Source organism: Labrus mixtus, chromosome 17 (assembly GCF_963584025.1).
Source record: "Labrus mixtus chromosome 17, fLabMix1.1, whole genome shotgun sequence".
Lineage (NCBI taxonomy): Eukaryota > Metazoa > Chordata > Actinopteri > Labriformes > Labridae > Labrus > Labrus mixtus.
The window spans coordinates 5,627,276-5,647,901 of NC_083628.1; the positions used below are offsets into that span (position 1 = coordinate 5,627,276).

A 20,626-nucleotide genomic window follows, 5' to 3' on the forward strand; every position below is an offset into this window, starting at 1 on the left:
TCCTTATGAAAATATAGTACACATCAGACATGTTTTGTCATGTACCAGAGCACCAAAAAATATATAATTGCAACTGTGAAAAACAGAGAGAGAAACATCGACTGTAACATAAAAAGTCCAATGTGTTGTATATGTGCCTGAAAAAGTGCATTCTGTTTAAGAACCAAAGAGAGAGGAGGCCATCAGAGGGAGGAAAGGGACTACTGAGTCGATGGCTACCTTTACAGTGTTGGTGAAATTCTCAGCGAACACAAAGGCATCGGGTTAAGACTCGACAATGTACAGTATGGAGTGTGGAGGAGAAAAAAAAAAATGAAATGCTGTTGGTTGGTGCCAGACAGATTTGGAACAAACTTCCTCAAAGCGTAACAAAGATCAGTCAAGTTTGATTGTGAGATTCTACAGACTCCCAAGACCCAGAAATGACCATTAGGACTTTATTCATCTTGGCAACAAATAAATAACTTATGAGTCTTTGTGATGGATAGATTCATGGTTTAGACAACTGACAACAGTGCTTGTACTAAGCCATTATGAACAAATAAATGCTGACAGCGAGTGGTGTGGTAAAGCATCACAGGTCTTTTTTTTTTTTCTTGATTTTCTGTCTTGCAGGTGATACTTTGACACAATGCACAACATATTCACGGTTCATCTCTTTGTATATAGTCATGATAAAAATCAATCCAAGAGCTACTCCCAAACAGTTAGTACATGGTTTGCAAATACAATCATCATATAATATTATTATTTACATCTTAAAATATATTTGTTGAGCAATCGGGTACGAAACATTGCAGTAATACCACTAGATATCCATATAATATGTAAATACACTTTTTTTGTACTTCCCACTTAGAAAAAAAGGGACACTTCACCTTTTTTTATTTATTGAGGGATTAGGAAACAGACATAAGTGGACCATTCTATAACCAGAGGCCTGTGAGAGGTACTTCGTGTGTTACAATACACAAAGAAAAATGTCTTACAACAAGATGGCACATCAGTATTTTTCTCCACAATGATCTGAGCCAAAAACACGAGGGCTTCAGACACTCTTCCTCACCCTCCCCGTCGCTTTGTAATGACTTCGACACTACAAAGTTTTCTGCCATTTTTAGACGAGCAAATACAACAACCAGGTGTTAAATTAGGAAACAAAGGAGCGACTGTTGGTGGAAAATGTGGAGAGGTATCAAAGCTTGTCAAATAAAAGACTGCTTTACAAATCATATTAGGTGATAAGCATTAGGCTCCAAAGGTGAGGAGAGCTGTGTTCCTTCAGCCTAACTTCAAAAGGCTCTATAAGCTGGGCAAACATCCTCTCTCTTTTTCACAGGGCCAGCTTGACCCTGGCAGCCCCGCGAAGGCTTACCTGACAGTGACAGATGAGCCAGTGTGTCGAGAAGTGGGGAGGTGGAGGTAGGAGGTGGGGGGGGGGGGGGGGGGGAGTCCCAGAGAGGGATGGCTGCCACCCCCCGGGAGAAACTCTGACTCATTGGCCTCGGCTTGTTGCCAGTCAGCGCTGGCCACCCTTTGCCCAGGGGCAGCCTCTGTGAGTACACATTTTCACACCTGGACAAATAGCTCGACAGGCCAGGAAAAGCAGCCCACCCATCCCTACACACCTTCCAACACCCCCCCCCCCCCCCCTTCCTCCCCTCCAAGAACACTCTATCTGTGGCACTGTCGGCTGCCTTCTAACCTCCAGTCCTGCTTTTTATTTTTCATTTTTTGATCCCTCTCTTATGCCCGTTATCATCCGGCCCTCAGCCGGCTGTGTCCATATTCGGCGTGTGCCTTGCACTGGTCTCTCAAAAAACATTTGTTATATTATGTATTTATGCACTTGAACATCATATACTTGGTTCTCTTTTCACAACTCCTTGTCCATATGGCTAATGTGTGCATTTGAAAAAAAAATAAGAAAATAAAAAAACTTTACATTCTGGTTTTTAAAGGGAAAAGAAGTTACTCTGCACTCAGTAACATTGAACATGTGTTGAATCCTCATTGGATGCAAGCAGTGTCCTTCTACACTTAATGACCAATGAGACAATGAGTTCTTGCATGGTTGTGAGTCGGAAGTGTACGATATACGAGATCATTGCTTTTTTTTTTGCTTTTTTTTTTTTCAAGCAATGATCTAAAGCAATTTAAGCAATGTGACGACGACAGACACAAACTGACAGTTTGGACTCACAACCGATCATGTTTTTTGTGTTTATACCAACAATGTAAAAAATAACTTACATGGACATTAAATATAACTTAAAAAAGTATAACACTCTCAATAAATAGTTCTACTATTTACACCATTGTTATGAGACGCAAAAAAAAAAGTCACTAAAATACCAAAAATATAGAAGCAGCAAACATTACAGGCATGAGGTACAGCAAGGGATCCTGTGATGACTACAGTAGAGAGGTGATGTCCTCATCCAATGCGTAATCTTATACTTCCTTCCATGAATATCTGTGTTTTATAATGGCTTATGGGTACCCTTCTCTATAATAAAGAACGGCATTTTTTTCAAGTTGACATGGAGTCACATTCTGAAGCCTTCCTGATAGTATTGGTTGTTTAGGTATTCAGGTTTTAAACCGATGATTCTAAGAAGGAAATCTCTTGTGTATTCGTTGGTCGCGCGAACTCTGATTTTTGGAATGAAAGGGATCCAATGATAGATTTCAGATCCATCCATTCGAAACAGCTAAAATAACTTCCCAGTGACCTCACTGGCGCATGATGAGCCACAGCACTGCATGTCATTGGCATAGTGAAGTGATTGCAGGTCAGTTTATCCTCACTAGAAATATTTGTGTGTAAAGCAGCAGTATCTGGAGTAAGACATAGACAATCTTTTGATGATATTAAAATAATACAAGTCTGTTTCAGGGCATCTGTGTTGATAAAGCCTCTAAAATGTTTGTGTTACATTAAAGTAACAAAGAGTTCCTTCATTTAAGCATTACTTCGGTGCTACCATCTTTAGGTTTCTTCTTCAAATTATACATATGTACAACCTAAGACAATTTACTACAAATACATCAGGACGAAACAAAAATGGGAGAAATTTGCTGTCCAGAAAGACCTTGAATGAGTGACAATATTTTTCGACATAAACATATTTGACAGGTGGCTGTCTACCAATGAGTCTGGTTCTACTCGAGGTTTCTGCCTGTTAAATCACTTGCCATTGATCCAAGTGCCTGCTCATTGGTGGATTAATGTTTGGTGTTGGGATATTATTTTTTTTTTTCAAAGAGTACTGTCTAGAACTGCTCTGTATGTAAAGGTTCATGAGATCATTTTTGGATTGGCGCTACATAAATAAGAATATCAACGGAGTGTGGTGATGTGAACCCTATACTGTAGTTTTGGAGGGAATTGGCTGGATGGTTGGTAGTGACAATACCTCTCTACATCATTGATAACATGGAAAGCAAAAGCGAGTTTGGGTCGCGGAGGGATTAAGTACGTCCAGGTACAAATAAAACGAAAAGGACAGGAAAGCTAATATAGCGACACAGGAAGTCGAAGGACCGAATATCTTACAGTTTGTTTCAGATCACCATTCGGACAATAGCAGCTTCTAAACATGATTTTTGAAAGATATACTTTTTCTTCTTACATGGAAACTAAAAAAAGTGCAGTAACTGAGGTCAATAATACAAACACTGATTAAATATGACATTTTGTAAAAAAAAAAAAAAAAAAAAAAAAAAAGGAAATACATGAATAAAAAAAAAAAAAAACATTTTCCACGCTCCTTCCCTTAAAGAACATATAATAATATTTACATGATATCTTTTTGTATGTAATTGGTGGAAAATAATACCTTCACACTTTCTCTGCGTGTTTTCGTTCTGTCAGAGTTCTTCAACTCAAATGTCATGAAGTTGGTCTTACGTTGCCACTTGTACAGTTTCTTGTTGAATCCAAAGTTTGATGAGATTGATCTGGAATGCTATAGCAGCCGTATATGAGTCAGAGGGACTGTGCCATTGGCCCAGGACGAATGAAAAGACATAATCATGCTGATTGTTATACCACGACTATGGATGCAGCCAAATAAGAGCAGCAAAATTTGGACCAATATGCCAAGCAGCCTTCATTATTTCATGTGCATGAGGGTGAAAAAACTGGGTGTATGCATGTGTCTGGAATGAAGATTGAAAAAAATAGAAATGGCTACCATGGCAGCCATATGATCTAAAGAAATGAATTAGTGGGGGGATGGACACCCAAGTTTACAATACTGAAAAAGTGCTGATCAGAAGTGCACTTTCATACAGACTTATGGTTAAAAGAATGAACTAACTAGACCCAGCAGAGAATATCATTATTATCATAGTGTGACTGACAATGCTGTGTTGACATATACATCCAAATGCCATTTTCATGTACATTGTTGCCTGCAAAGCTACAGCAAAGAGTCCACACTACTGTCACGGTGAGAGAATGAGGGATGTGTGTGTGTGTGTGTGTATGCATTTGTTTGTATGCATGTGTGTGTAAGATGTCCTTCCACCTTTATTCATTCTCACTAAGAGCCATGGCTGATGTCCAGCCCCTTTTCCTCCTTTGCGTATGTGTTACTGTGCTATGGAGAACTGTGCGTTACAAAAAAAGCTGCAGACTCCTAACAAGCATTGACTACATTCTGAGCAAAGGCAGGGATCCTTTTAGTTTCAGTTTAAACATAATGAATCAGCGCTTGAGGTTTCAAGCACCATGAGGAGGAGGAGGAGGAGGGAGGGGAGTTCAAACTGAAAGTAAAACGGACCCCAACCCGAGGTGAGGTGTTATCGATGACATTCTTTAAGTCGTGGTCGATGTGTGTAGTATTTTTCCTTGGGTAGTTGGGTTGAAGGGGACATAGAAGTGAGGTTCTGGGTTTTCTTTTCTTTTTTAAAGTTCTTAGTGCATCATTATGTATTCTCTGAAAGTATTATAGACTAACATGCAAGTTGTGAACGAATGCTATGGAGAGGTACTGAAAGCAGCAAGGCAGACAATGCTGTCCAACCCTATTATGACGTGAGGATGGCGAGTAGCAGCAAACACGGTAGCAGAAGCCATGCTGGAAATGTTGTGCATTCAGAATTTTGCTCTAAGTATAAAATCGTCTTAGGAAACTGTGTCTGCGGCTGTTCAACTATTAATCGACATTTGTGTGTGTGTGTGTGTGTGTGTGTGTGTTTTATGCATTCTAATTTGGCTTTTGTGTTCAATCTGTGGCTTGAAACTTAACAAGATGGCTGTCTCCTTCCCCAGCGAGCTCAGATAAAAACCTCTATATCCTCTAATGTGCCTATATGCAGAAACACACTGTACTGAAAAAAGGATGTAGAGATACAGAATGTCTGACCTGTTTGGAAAACCAGGAATGATGTAATCGCAAACTTCTATAACCTCCCGGGAAAAAGCTGTCTAACATGCCTTCGAAGTGTCTGAGTATAACCTTCAACGTTTGATTTCCTTCATATTTGCAATAACCGGAGCCAACATCAACACGAATCCCCTACTTGCACATTTTGATTTACCTTTGGTTCAACCACGTGATTGTAGAGCGAGGTCACTAAAATAGACACTGAAGCCAGCACAAAACTGAACAAAAGGCATGCTACCTAGGCTTGGTTATGTTTTTGTTTTTTTGTTTTCTTACTCTTTCAGAAAAAAAAAAAAGTCAGTTTCATGTATTTTTTTTTTCCTCCTTGCTATATATGTTTTTTTTTTTTTGTTTTTTTTTCATGATGATATTGCAGGGTTACTTTCCTTTAAGCTGAGAAATGAAGTTTTTCTGTGAAGTCTCATGAGTCCCGGCCTCTAATCTAGATCTTCCTGTGATGTGGAGGCAAATATTTCAGCTGGTTGGGTTTGCAGTATGGATGGAGAGGTATGCCTGTTAAAGCAGCATGTGCAGGAAATCGGAGGCCGAGAGAGGGATGAAGAAGGAGGAGGAGGAGGAGGAGGAGGAGGAGGGAGGGGGGTCAGCCTCGGCCACTCTGGCTGTGTTGTGTTGATGCGAGGGTCCTGGGACACCGAACAGAGGTCCCCGCTGCAGGCTGGTCACCCCAGGGAGTGGACGTGTTCATCCTTTCTGTTCTCTATGGCGTTGGGATCCCGACAGGAGCACTCATCTCGTATGTCACAGGACATGGGGAATGGAATCACCTGTGGATGGAAGGGAAAAAGCAAAAACGTTATTGTAATTGTGACGTAAGAAAGGCACAAACCTGCAGCGAGGATTTCAAATATCGAAGTACAAAGTTTCCAAAACAAGGTTACAAGCGGAAGTAAAAGAAAAAGAAAAAAAACCCTCAAGAGCCTTTGTTGCAAGCTGCTCAAAACTTTTGAAAAACTTACTTCAAAATGTCGTTATTCGTATGACGTTCAATATCGATTTAATGTTTCTCGTAAATAAGCACATAACCTGGCTGTCCCAGTTTCACTAAACACACATGTGCACACACATGTGCACACCCACACACACACACACGCACGCACTGGGTATCTTTCCTAATAGTTGATGTAGAGCAGACTCTTGCTAATATCAAACAGGCTTGAAATTGAATCAGGGTGGTTTTCATTAGGGCAATTTGTAATGGGTGCAATAACTCTGGGTACAATGTGTACCGGGACTAAGAGCTAAACTGTTGGACTCTGAAGTCTCCAAGCTATTGCATCGATTGAGAACAACAGAAGAAGAAGAAGAAAAAGTTGTGTCAAAGGTGTGCAGTTACATCACAGTAATGGACCCCTGCCATCCAATTACAATCAGCAATATAAACTTTGCTATTCATGTTTAAAACAATGCCGTAAAGTATCAAAAAATTGATGTTCTCCTTTTCCATAAGACCAAATATCTACTTGAAGGTTGTGTTTTTTGGGGCGTATTTTGCCGACATAGAAGACCCTGTCTCAGACTATATGACACTTTGACATCTCTGATCGTCTGATGTCCAGGTGAAAATAGAACCGGAAGATCAGAAGCCATTGCCCGCGGCGTTTGACATCACTGGACAGCGTTGGCAATGCGTCATCAGCACCAGCTGCTGCTGCCTTGTTGGCTCACCTCTCAGGGGGGCCTGCTTCAGCTGCTTGGGTACACAAAATGTGTCCCCCGTCTCTGCCGCCGAACAAGGAACACATGTGGTCTAAGTCATGGAAGGCAGGCAGCAGACCAAGGGCATGTCTGCATTGGTGTCCTGGTGGCTTATCAGATCAATCTGTGGGGGGGCTGCAGACAGTGTCACTTCTCCCTGACAGGGCTGATTGGTGTTGCCTGTGTTGCACAATGGACCTCTGTGCTCAAAGTAACAAAAACACTGGCTATGCAACCAATATAGATACTTAGCTGAATACATGACTCATGCCAAGGAAAAGTATTTGTTCAGTACTATTAGTGAAAGTTGTCTGCCAGGGTCAGATCACTGCGCTATTATCTGAATATGGAGTAGCTGCTGTTTAATTACCCAGAACATTACTGTAATGCCATCAAACAAATTGAATCATGAGCTCATACCAACTGGGGAAAGTTGGACAGGTAATTACTAGATGCATTAGCAAAGAATAAAGAGAGAAATGAGAATTTTTCCATCCACTGAAAGATGCATTCATAACAATAGTGTCCATTATGTTGCACACCATCAATATCAAAGGCTGGGACTTTGAAGCTGAGTCATTTCCCAAGTTTCACGTAAATCCAAGATTCATCTCGGTTTGCCAAATATTAATGGAAACCTCATTGTGAGTCATGAAAGGTTGCTTACCACTAAAGGTAATTGTTTAGATTTTTTTTTGAGAGATTCAAGCGAACACTCATTTCTTTAAAAGAGCTGATCTCTTAAAATATAGATTTATTTTTTCTAGATTAACATTCCAATTTGCCTAAAGGCTGCTGTTGTTTCCACTACAAGAAGGCCATCATTAAACAAGCTTAATCATTCTTGAAGATAGAAAGTAAAGGGATGAACAGTCTTTCTAAAGACGTTGAGATAAAATATGAGCTAAGAGACAAGATACGATACAATATCTATGATTATAAGGATATGATTATCACAATACCATTATTACGATACAATACGATTGGATACAATACGATTGGATACGATACGATTAGATACCACATGAATCCATACAACAGCATGTCATATGACAGAACACGTTTGGTTACATCAAGTAATATAAGAAAGATAACATAAGTTATCCGGTGCGCCGGTGGCCAAGTGGTTAATACAGAGGCTGTAGTCCTCGAAGCGGGTGGCCCAGGTTCGAATCTGACCTGTGGCTCCCTCCCTGCATGTCATTCCCCACTCTCTCTTGACCCAATGTCCAACTCTATCCACTGTCCCGTCGCTCCAAGGCAAAAAAAAAAGCCCATAAATAAATTGTTTAAAATAAAGGTATGACACAATGCAATATGGTAAGATATCAAAAGATACGATACCAAATGATTTCATACAATAAGATACCATACATTAGAATACATTTGGATGAGATCAAGTAATATAAGAAAGATAAAACAAGATATGTCACAATACAGTTCAATAAAATATGATGCATACAACAAAATACAAAATGTATTGATCCACCATTTGTGGAAACTGACTCTTTAAAAAAAAAAGTATTACATAGCTTTTAACTATCAAAGTTAATCGTGTGTTACAAATTGCTCTTTTGCTCCATAATAATTAAAAGACTCTAGACCCTTTTTAAAACTTACCACTTCCCGTCTGATTGGCCCTAACTTACAGTAACTTAAGACTGGGATCTTAGTCACGGTGTAAAACATTATAGGCGGTGGTAAATGTAACACACAGGAAACACCTCCAGTAGTCTCTAGGAGTTGCTCATTTGTAGACAGCGGTTCTGTGAAATGACACGGGGGAGCATGCAAGTCACTGAGACGCAGTGACGCAGGCTCCCCTTTGAAATGGGGTATAAAATAAGTTGTTTGTGTCGGGGAGGGTTTCCTAATGCGAGGGCCAGGTGGGCAGTGCCCGGACTCCTCTGAGAAAATTAGGCCTGCATGTGACGACTTTACAAGACCAGGGCCGGACACACTTCAGAAACAGCTGTCAGTGTTTCCTCTGTGGCATTTTGAAGCCAAGAACACAGGGTGCCTCGCTCCCAACTGACCCTATCTCAGTTTAATTACACTATCTCTCAGTTTCACACTTTCACCTTGTCTCTTTTAGACTCTCTACCTTGCGTTATTACTCCTCTCACATTCCCACTACTACTCACACTCCCTCTACACCTCACTTCTCCTCCAAGGCCACTTCTGTTTATCTCTCTATCTAGAAAATGATGGTGGGTGGCAAATTTGACATGGTTTCCTTTGACCTTGACCCCGAGGGTGGCTGGGCCAGCTGCCACATCTGGCCCTGACTTGAGGTTCTCGCAGGGTGGCTGGGAAATAGGATTGGCTGGCCTTGTGGGCCTGGGGGCCCTCATGCTGCCCCGTGTCCTGGGGTTGGAGGAGGGCTGGGGGAGGACACCCACTAACAGCAACATGAAAGCCCTTCGGAAGAACGCAGACCTTGTCAGAGCCCCATCCTACCATCTCAGGAACAGGTCAAAATAACACAGAGTTCCTCTCAGCTCTGTGTGCGCAGTATGTGCGTGTCAGTCTCTGCTTAAAGTGAAGAAGGTGTGCAAAGGGGCACAGGCCCGTGAGAGGGGAAACTGGCTGACCTAGGGAAGCATACCACACTGTTCATTAGAAAGTAACAGCTGTAATTGGAGTGAATTACAACTAGCAATAATTCATCAGTCTTAAAATTATACCAGGAAACATTTAAGGGAGTGCCAGGTTTTTTTTTTTACTGACCCAACCTTTTTACGTAAACAAAAATAAGCATTTCCAGCGAAAATGTTATCATATTTTTCAGTACACTGATAAAAAAGCTGGGCTTCCAAAAAGGAGGCAATGTCAGTGGATAAATAATGTAGCAAACGCAGACATTTCTCTGAGTGACCACTTGAGACTGGCTCCAAAAACGAGTCTCTCTTCATCATGCCCCTTACTAAAATCACCAAATTTACAACAGAATTAAACATGATTACGACCTGGTAAAAAAAGGGAATCACTCTTAGGCTAATTTCTCTATTCATGACAACTATACAGGAGTGCATATGTGAAAACGGCTTAGATTAATTAGTCTCAAGAACTCTGGTCAGATACCACGACAAAGACAATCCCGTTCTGTTTAAAACATCAAGGTCAACTTTCTAGCTAACGTAATTGGGTATAAACTGGATAGCTTTGGTAGCTTGGTGTTTGCCAGTCGGCCCTCCTTCTTGACCAAATATGGTAACGAATGGCTCCACAATAAAAAAAAAAAAAAACTGCAGGGTTCCTCAAAATGCCAACGTAGCCAAAAATCAATGGTTAATGTTACAAAGGCTACATAAATTATATAAACAGCATATGGCTTTGACCAACTGTTTCACCTTAAATCAGCTGTTGGAACCAATAGCCAAGTTTGACATCTAAGATATATCCCCGTATCGTAAAATAATTCCCACATACTTGAAGAGATTCAAATCACAGAGACAGAACGAAGCTGAGCAAGAAGAAAGAGCTCTAATGAATACGATTAAAAAAGGGGAAACAGCAACTTTAGAGCAAAATAACACATAACGAGATTTGGCAAAATAAGTGCAAGCACTTAGCATCAGCAAACAGCCAAAACCCCTAAAAAACAGTGGGGAGCATGTGACCCCTGGTGTGTAACTACCTTTGCTCAGCTGTGAAGAAAAGCCCTGCTCCTCCCTCTACATTATCCTTGCTTTCCCTCCCACTAAGATGTGTTTTGCCTCAGCCCCACTCCCCACACACAGACAAATACAGGAAAGTTAGGAATAATGGGGGCTCTTGTAGGCTGCTGATTGTTTAATGATAAGCAATGTGTTGCAGGGGGGATAAATGCCAAGAAAAGCTACGTTAAAGCTCCAGTGAGGAGTTTTTATCTGGTTATGAAAAAGACTGAAATTAATACCGATGCCTCTATATGACATACAAAAGGAAATAAGACCATCAGGGACTAGATAAAATAGTTCTATATGATCATTTTTAATGCCTGAAACAGCTGCCATCCTGTCAGTGTCAGACGAGAAGCCTTTATTTACATCTTCCACCGCAAAGATTAACAGCAAGTCATACATTTGACTGTCAAAATGAGGCAGCATTAGGTTTATCATCAGTAAACACTACTTATGCAAGTGTAGTAAAAGATTGGCTATTAGATAAGATGTACTTTTTTTTATCCACGGGGGGCGCCAAAATCAAAGCAAACCAAAAGTTTCACAGTTTCACTTCATGTGCAATGAAAATCCCTGAACTGTATGCACATGGATGCCCTTACTCTTCTTTAACTACCCAGATAGAGCCATTGCAACAGGAAGTAAAGTCAACTAAGCTGTTCAAAGGCATTTCAAAAGCCAACAGCCCCGAGTGGGGACTGGCAGTAAAGTGTGGAGGGTTGGAATTGAACCCTGGCCACCCACTTTGAGGACTATAGCCTCTGAACAGACGAAGGGCAACGTGACCGCTATCAGGCGCCCCAATGACTATCTTTACAGTAGTATGAGACACGTTTACTGCGTGGTACAAAGTACAATTACAGTGTGTATTCATACACGCTGTAGTTTTTTGTTTTTTTTAACTAACCTGTTTTGACTAATTAAGGCTATGAGTTATGCATACATTTATTTGTATAATAAGGGGTGTGGTTCAGTTGACCGACTGGTGGGCTACAACTTTTGCCTGAAGACTTAAAGCCACCCTTAACTCCAACTCTTTGCCTGTTACTTGGAAGATTAAAAGTTAGATGCTGATAGCACTTCCAATATGGTGACCACCATCATTTGGCTTTAAGACACCTCTTTAGAAACCAATGGGTGAAGTCACTGAGGCTACGTCCATATTTGTATTGTCTATGGTCTTCACCACTGAAAAACATCATACCATCTATCTATCACAAGTGTCCAGATCCAAAAGAAGATCTGTTAAACAAAAATGTGTGGATGGCATTGGAAAAACTGAAATGTTAATATGTAAAGTGTCAAAAACCATGGCATTTGTTAAAATGTGTGCTTTTATTTTGAAAGGGCATTGAGAATTGTCCTCAGGGACAGATATGTTTAGTGGTCAGCTGTAACATCAATTGTGACAATTAGCTAGTCCATGTGTCAGACTGAGACTTGTAAACAGGAGTGAGGGACTGGGAGGGACCCCGGTACTTACTCCTGACCCCACCACCAACAAAGACAGAAAAACCTACAGGCAAATTGATAAAAAGTTGTTTTAGAAAGGCCAAGTCATATAACTATATAATGGGTGCCCTCTGCATACTGCTTCCAGCATCCAAGAAAGGAATTCCTTCTAAACTAGTAGGGGAATGGGGTTTAAGTAGGGGGGGGAGGGGGGGGGGGGGACCTGTTAAAGGGGGTCTTGCTCAGGCAACCCTCGGAAAGCATACTCTACACCCTCGTCTCCTCTCCTCCCTGCCTCTCCAAAACCAGCCAACAGCTTGCAACTATTAAGGGGAGATCCTGCGGTGACCTTACGTGCAGGCAGTCCTTGCACCTTCAAAGCTCCTGGGAAGGAATAATACGCGGCAAGTCATCCAGAACTCTTTAATACACAAATCTCACTCAAAATACGAGTCAAGAGAGAAAGCATATGCTGGGAAGGGAAGTAGTAGAAAATAAGTGAGCAGCTGAGTTCCGTTGCTTTTCACGATTCTGCTCCATTTTCTCTCAGTTATTCGGCTCTTATCAGGATTTAAGTCGGAACTGATAAGTAAAAAGTAAAAGCGGAAGAAATCTGGAAAACTTTAATAAATGCTAATCACCTAATTCTTACAAAGAGATTGTTTAGAGAAGAAATTGCCCAATTATTGTATCTGGAAAGAAATGAATACATTCTTAAGATGATGATTTTTTTATACTGAAACAATGAGTCATTTTGGAGATTTTAAAAGTCCTGGTGTTTGTTATGGAAGCCCTGAGCGGACACGCAGCCATACATTTTAATATCTCTGTTTCCTGTTATTTTCTCGAGGTCTCGACTTGTTTAACTCTTATCCCCAGAGTTGCAAAAGCACAAACCAAACACAGAAATAGTCTTTACGTATCTCATTACTGTGTGCAAAGGCAGCATTGTTTTGTTGTCTTTATTGCCAGACAATGATCCTGTTATCACGCGGCAACATGTGATCTCCAGATAATGAGATAGGTTAATGAGTTATAGTCAAGAAACCAAGAAATGAAGAGAAAAATAAGTCTCAAGAAAACAACCAGAAAACACTCGCCGTCCCAGGGAAATGGAGTTAAAAAGTAATGAATGCATGTCCACTTAGGGCTTCTGTAGTTAAAGTTGGGAATCACAATATTGCAACCGCTGTAAAGAAGTCAATTGAGCATCTACGGTTAAGGGGCAGATGTTTTTTGTCAGTGTGTTTCATCTCCTCCATCAGTGGACTGAAGACAACATATTGAGAAGAGAAGAACAGTTGGTTTAAGTTCAGAGAAAAAAAAAAGTGACATTGATAAGGATGTTTTTTTTACCCTTAAAGGCGAGAGAACATGAATGATTATAAAAAATGTACAACCGCTTTTCTTCTCCCCCAAAATTCCCTTTGCTCTGTTTTTCTCCCTCTCAGTCATGACCTAAGTTCATGGGGCAAGAGTACATATGGAACAAATGAGAGGTGTATTTGAATTGTGTGTGTGTGTGTGTGTGTGTGTGTGTGTGTGTGTGTGTGTGTTTGTGTGTGTGTGTGTGTGTGTGTGTTTGTGTGTGTGGATGTGTGGATGTGTGGACGGGCGTCATATCATTGGTGTCATATGCCGTGCATCAACACATAAGGGACAACAACACACGAGCCAGATCCCCACTGAGTCACCACAACCAACTGGTGGCTGGCGTGTCTGTTCATGTGCGATGTGTGTGTGTGAGTGTGTAAAAGAGAGAGAGAGAGAGAGCGAGAGAGAGAGAGAGAGAATGTGAATGAGCAGGAGGAAAACTGAATGAGACACACTTGTCTTTCTGTCAGGTTACTGTCAGGCATCATGGGTACAGTGTCTGTTGTTCTTGACTGCTTTGATAAACTACTGGGGATAAAGATAAAGATTGTTTACTCGTGGTTTTGACCCCCCCCCCCCCCCCCCCCACCCTCCAGCTTCAACTTATGCAACATTCCTGTAAAGTATCCTTCATTCATTAAGTGGTTAAAAACGTGTCCATTCAACTGTATGGTAATTCATCCATTCATTATCTATACCACTTCTCTCTTTCGGGGCTACAGGGGGCTGGAGCTGATTCCAGCTGTCATCAGGCGAGAGTTGGGGTACACCCTGGTCTGGTCGCCAGTCAATCACAGGGCTGACAGACAACCAGCCACACTCACATTCAAACCTCCCTGTCCGACGGGGATTCGATCCAGGAACCTTCTCACTGTGAGGCACCAGCACTAAACACTAACCACTGCCCCCTTTCTTGGGCTATTTATTATTAAAAAAAAATCTTTCTATTACTTCAGCAGCAGAACATAGTTTGTGTTTGGCGTCTTGGCTCCGACTGCGTCAATAGTTCTATTTTACATGTCGAAATTTGAGGAGGATGGGATGATATCTTAAACCTTCCAGTGGGAGCCTACAGGTGGTTGCTGGGACAGTGGTGGTGGTGTGGCTGAGCGAGAGTGCAGTACTGGTGCAGGTCAGAGCTGGCAATGAAAGAGCGGAGGGACAGACCGGAAATCTTGCAGCTTAAACAGACGGCTAATTGGAAGGAGGTGTTTGTCAGGTGATTGTGAATAATGACGCATGTTAGGTGTGAAAATAGTGCAGCTCCAGTTGTCTGCCTGAACTAGCTTGCAGACTAGACAAACTAGCTTTTCAGATGAAAACAAAATGGTAATAAAAGTGTGTCTTTTACACTGAATTTCATGGTAGTTGTTTGTTGACACCAAATTAACTCTGCTCTGACACAGACAGAAGAATTTGTAACAACAAACTCTGCATTCAGAAACAATTAAACAATTTGGGACAAAGTCTTCAGTTGTGGTCTGAGGAAGAACATTGATTTCCCGCTAAAGAGGAAAATACTGCTTGTCTTTCTCACCCAGCAAGTGTGTTATTCAGCAGCTCCGAGGGAGTGAGGGAGGCTGTCATGAATGAGTTACGGATTCCTGTCATATATTGTGTCATTTTTTTTTACAGGTTTTTATGTGACTTTGGCCTTGGTCGTCTGCCACACATGTGTTCGCTTTTGGAGAAAATCAGAATCAGGTGCAAAAAAGAAACCCTGTTTCTGTTTTGACTGAGTTGATCAAATGGGGATGGCGGCGAGGAAAAACTTTGCCCAAGAGGAATAAACAACTGCAAAAGCCTAACCAGACGCATGTACTAAAACTGTAATAAATACACTGGAGATTTAAATGCAGACAAAAAAAAGTAATAAAAACGACAGGATGAAGTTGTCTGGCTTATCGTTTTGAAACTGCGTGTCAGGTTAATTTGAGTTTCATGCATATGTTTTAGGCTTTAAGAAACACGTGTGTGCAGGCAAGCAACATCAATTAATTAAATGGGCTCACATACGAACAAGCGCAAGGGATTATATCAAACATCTGGCTCCCCTCTGTTCCCATATCAATTTCCCATATCAGCTTCATTCCTAAGAGTTTATTTTTTGTTTCTCACCCACAGTAACCTTCCTCATCCCTCGCTTCTGGCAGCCGATAAATCACATTTTGATTAGTTATTTCAGAGCTATTTTTCCTATCTTTTCAAGTAGTTTCCTGGGGACCTACCAGTGGAAAACACCAGCCAGACTATTTTTCTTCAAACAATGCCAGGGCTAAATGTCTTTAAGTAGAAATTTGGACAAGCCGTCTGGAGTCCTGGAGCGCCAAGTAATGCACTCACTGCATCATACTGTAGCCGTCCACTGAAAAAGAAAAATGTGCTTCAGCTGGAAATGAACGGCTTTTCACCAAATCCGCCTTTGACTGAAGTCAGTACCAAATAGGTCATTCGATCCTCTATTTGCCTGTCATTATTGTTTCAAAGAACTGGTAACACCTGTTCTGCAGACACTACTTTTGACCATCGGCATGTAGCATCCTTGGCATGGAACTACAGCAGCAGTTTGGCCAGAGTTTTCGATGAGGATTAAAGTCCAACTTTAATCACATTCAGTCCTCTCTCCATGCAGTCAAAAGTAATGAATAAATGGTTTTATTTAATAGTTTTTACTGCAAGAAAGACAGGGGAAAATGCCACTGGAGGGGCGTGTTTCTGTTTGATGGACAGCCGCTGACAAGCTGAGTCCCGGCAGGGAATAGGATGAAAAATAAACAAACTTTCACTGTATTTTACAAGCTGTAGACTGACAGTTTAATGTGAGCAGCTATATTAAAAAGATATGAACAAACCAGCATCGGACTCACAGAGAATATCTTTGCCTGAAGTAAATTTTGCAGGTATGTTGTCTGACGGGCAGCAGCTGAGTGGCTATGTTGCCTGTACACTCATGTTTGCAGGGCACTGGGTCGCCCTGTCCCTGGTCTTTCAGGGAAAGATGTGTGTTAATACATGTAAGTTATGGTGTTTTCACACATGCACAAAATTCCTAAGAAGTTCTCAAAAATTTTGGGGGTGACCTGCATGTGTGAACACAAGTAGTCAAATTCTTCAGCCTGACTTTACCTGATATACCTGATATTTTCCTGTATCTTGCCCCCTAGTAAAATTCATTGTGAAGCCAATGTGAGGAAGACTATACTGTGGTTCCATGTGCATTGAATTTTGTCGCTTGTCTGATAATCAACCATTGGAAAGAAGGACAAAAAAAGTCCAAAACATCAATATTGTGCCTTGCTCCCTATCTACCAGCTCAGACTCGTGTTGCAGTAGTAATTCAATGGAGTCTATCCTCCCACTGGGGGGTGTCAGTAAAAGTGAGTTATGCTGGTTCTGGCTGGGCCTCTGCCATGGATTGGGGCCAGAAGATGTAAGGATAAGATAGCGTCAATCAAGAGCAGGGAAACCACTTCAGGAGTGAGGTCACTTCCCAGCGGGCTGCTCACCCACTTTCCTGCTTCTATTGACCTCAGGATACACCAGCTTACATCTGACACTGAAGTTTTGAATAAAGGAGAAACAAACAAAACCTGGAGCTCCTGAACCTTTTTTCAAGCCACAGGTTGGTTATAGTTTAAATTTGAAAATTGTATGAAGAATCGTTTTTTTGCCCCTTTTTACGTAAGAACTTTTGTTTCATACATCTGTTATTTGTGAAAACTACAAAAGTCTCATTGACCCTTTACAAACACTCAGCAGGAAGATTTGTCTTAATTTGATAGCTTTACAAATGTCTAATTCAAATCCAGGAACATTGTAGTTTCCAGTTGTAACTGCACATGGATATTTCATTTTTTGTCAAGCTTTGTCATTGGAAAGCTTTACAACAAAATGGACACCATTTACAGGTTGAACATTAAACTTTCTAATGACTTAGTTTGAAGTCTACACTGTTTCTCTGTTAGCCCATATAGAAATCTGCTATCAAAGCCCTGGTCTGCCACTTCACCATTGGCCGTTTGATACTTTTTTTGGTACCCTGAATAAATACACGACACAAAAGACTGCTAGTTATTTTTAAGAAGTCCAACTCAAATCAAACCAAGTCAGCCCTTAAATGTTAAAAATTATAGTTGATTTATTTGGATGGATGGATGGATGGATGGACGGACAGATGGATGGAGGGATGGATGGATGGAGGGATAGCTTTATTGTCCCAAAGGTTATGTTATAACATGACTCCTACTGGTATGGTACTAGGAGGTACTAGGAGGTAAAAAGCCTTTCAAGGTGCTGTTTGATGACCATGCTCTTTTGGCGAAAACCTTGGTGATTCTTTTCTCAAAGTCACAAGGACCATCATTGTTATCATGACTAAGTTCCCAAATGCACAATCAATGGTGTCAAGGTGGATAGAACCAATCATGAAGTGGAAGACATCAAAAGATGTTTCTTGTTTGTTCATTTCCCCTTATGAGGAAAAAAGGACAGTCTCAGTCAAACGTACTAGCAGAGCTAGTGAGACACATAGACTGCAATATAAATCCAGGCAGACATACGGATGGATATGCCAGGAGTACAACTAAAGTCCCTCGCCAGATTCACAGAAACAGGCCAGGCCAGAGAAGCAGATGCTGCAGCACAGAAGCTACAATACACTTCCAATCATTTTCCTTTCCAGCAGCTGGCTGGAATGAGCAAGACAGAGCACCTCCCTGAATTAAGTGAGCTGCTACCATAAGGATGATGGAACTTTTTGTCATGCTCGGCTTCATGCTGAATTACAACTGGGCTGATGGAGTAGCGACTGAAAAAAAAAATACCCCATACAATGAAGATATTCCCAAAAACAGTGAACAACTTAATTATACTTTTATATCCATGACCCTAAATCTCTGTAATAACTCATATCTATTTGATTACAAATTGAAGATAGTTGGTCAATTTGAGATGTTTTACACATTAGGAAATTGAATACCACAAAGAAACAAAGAGTATTGATGAAGTCTACAAACTCCCACTCTCTTGGATGTGGAATCAGTAATCTATCTACCAGTAATCTAAAGTTGGACTCAAGGCAAAGTAAGGAGGAATTTGTTTGTAGATGTTCCAAAAGGTGAAATTCAACATTCTTCAAGTATATTCACTTGTGGTTTCCATTAAACTTACCTTGCGTAGGTAGAAATGGTCATTGAAAAAATCTCAAAGGATGTACAGTAAGTTAAAAAAAGAAGTCCAAGTAGGTTAATCTTAGGGAAATGGAAAAATGCTCTCATGTTGGGGATGGGATTTCTCCCTAAGCTAAGTGTGACTGCAGGGTAAAAGCACAAACACTGAACGTTGATCAGTGTGACCAGAAGCAAATCCAACATTATCTCTTTTTCTGATGGGAAACAGCGACCAGAGGAAGGTTGCTGGCTGGGTCTTTAGCTCTATCTGAAAACGCTTGGCTCCCCTTAACCCCTCTCCAATACTTTTGTCATAAATACTTATTGTTTTAATCATATTTTTGATCAACATAATGATGTTCCACAAACACGAGTTATGTTTACCATTGACAAATTATGTTTTTCTGTAATTAGATTTTTAGTTTGTATCATAGTTCCAAGTCTGAAGGCATCCGTGAGATGAGATAAGAATACTGAGTCTAGAAGTACGAAGGGAAGCTACATTAATCATGAGCTGTGTGCCTCAAGCTAACGTAAGATACAGCTGACAGGCAGCTGCTAGGCTAGCAGAGGTAGAGCATCGCTGTTTCAGCAAGTGCTAAGGTCGTTTTTTCTCACAACAGAAGTATTTTGTGATTCCAGAAGCTTAGTTTGTGTGTAATATTTGTGGTTATGAACTTTTTTTTGATACATTTGATAAAATAATTATTAGTTTACAAAGTAAAGTTTTGCTTTCTTTGCCTACTTTGTAATGTTAATTTCAATTCTTTATCTGGGATAACAGAATCTTTTTTTAAAGTGCATATAATATTTATTGTGTCAAAAATTATTATCTTCTGCTATAAACACACCGCACCCAAAGCTTCCCCAGTCACTGTTTCCATGTGCCTCTGCTGCTTAAGGGTGAGGGCGGTTTGTGTTGAGGTTAAGTCAAACATGCCACTAACCTTCTTGGTCTTGACAGTGGATTGGCAGCAGTCTCCTCCGTCGTAGTTACAGAAGGCTCGGTTGTTGATTGAATCACAGTAGTTGTCTCCCATGAATGGCTGTATCAAAAAGAAAGCATTTGAATTAAACAAAATGGCAAGGAACAAAATCCTTCGGTTTCTTGTAGAGCATTTTTAGGAGCTTTAAAAGGTCTCGGAATAAATTTGCTGATTAATCTAAAACATTAAATTTCCCTCATCTTTCAACGTGACTTTTTTAAGCCCTCACACGGCCTGACCCATAAATCAAACTGAGGATACCATAAACTATTCACGGCACAAAACACTCCAATAAGGTGATTTATTGGGCAGGCTCCACCCACACCACTTGGGTTACCAATCAGGTTATCCAGTTGGCCTAAACGGAACAGGTGATGTCATCCTTCCCTGAAATGAGTGTTCATATGTGTTCACATGTGAATGAACCATTTTATGAGGACATGTAGTTTTAACATAAGATTCAAATTAAAATATTATGGCAGGCTAATATTTTAAGGGTCAGTGTTCTGATACCAGAAACCCATTCAACAACATTTGAACCCACTTACAAATGCTAACAACCACCTGTGCCCCATGTGCAGGGCCTTAGCAACTGACATCAGAGAAAAAAAAATGTGGAGAATGACTTGCCAATGTGTTTAAAGTTCTGTTAACTTCACCCAGACATCTGCATGCTTAAAAAAATGTTTTAAAAAAAACTCGGCACTGATCTCAGCCCTACCTGGAAGTCTGTTTAGACCAATAAATCAAAATATTCTGACAAGATTTATTCTTCACCTACAGTGCAGGTCATATTGACTTGCCCAGCATCTGCTTATCCATTGTCTGTTTAACTCTGTTTGCCAAACACAGCAAATAGAATATTATGA

The 20,626-nt window shown here is 40.7% G+C and overlaps 1 protein-coding gene across 1 annotated transcript in view; it reads right to left on the reverse strand.

The window, feature by feature from the left end:
• Positions 1 to 484: 484 nt before the first annotated feature.
• The window catches only part of LOC132992607 (pappalysin-1-like), a 43,396-nt gene continuing 23,254 nt past the window's right edge, over positions 485 to 20,626 (reverse strand). Inside the window, exons 12-13 of the mRNA XM_061062036.1 lie at positions 19,719 to 19,817; positions 485 to 6,181 (exon numbers count right to left, since the gene is read on the reverse strand). Of these exons, the coding sequence (XP_060918019.1) occupies positions 6,077 to 6,181; positions 19,719 to 19,817 (204 nt within the window). The 3' untranslated portion in view covers positions 485 to 6,076. The remainder of the gene's footprint in view (positions 6,182 to 19,718; positions 19,818 to 20,626) is intronic.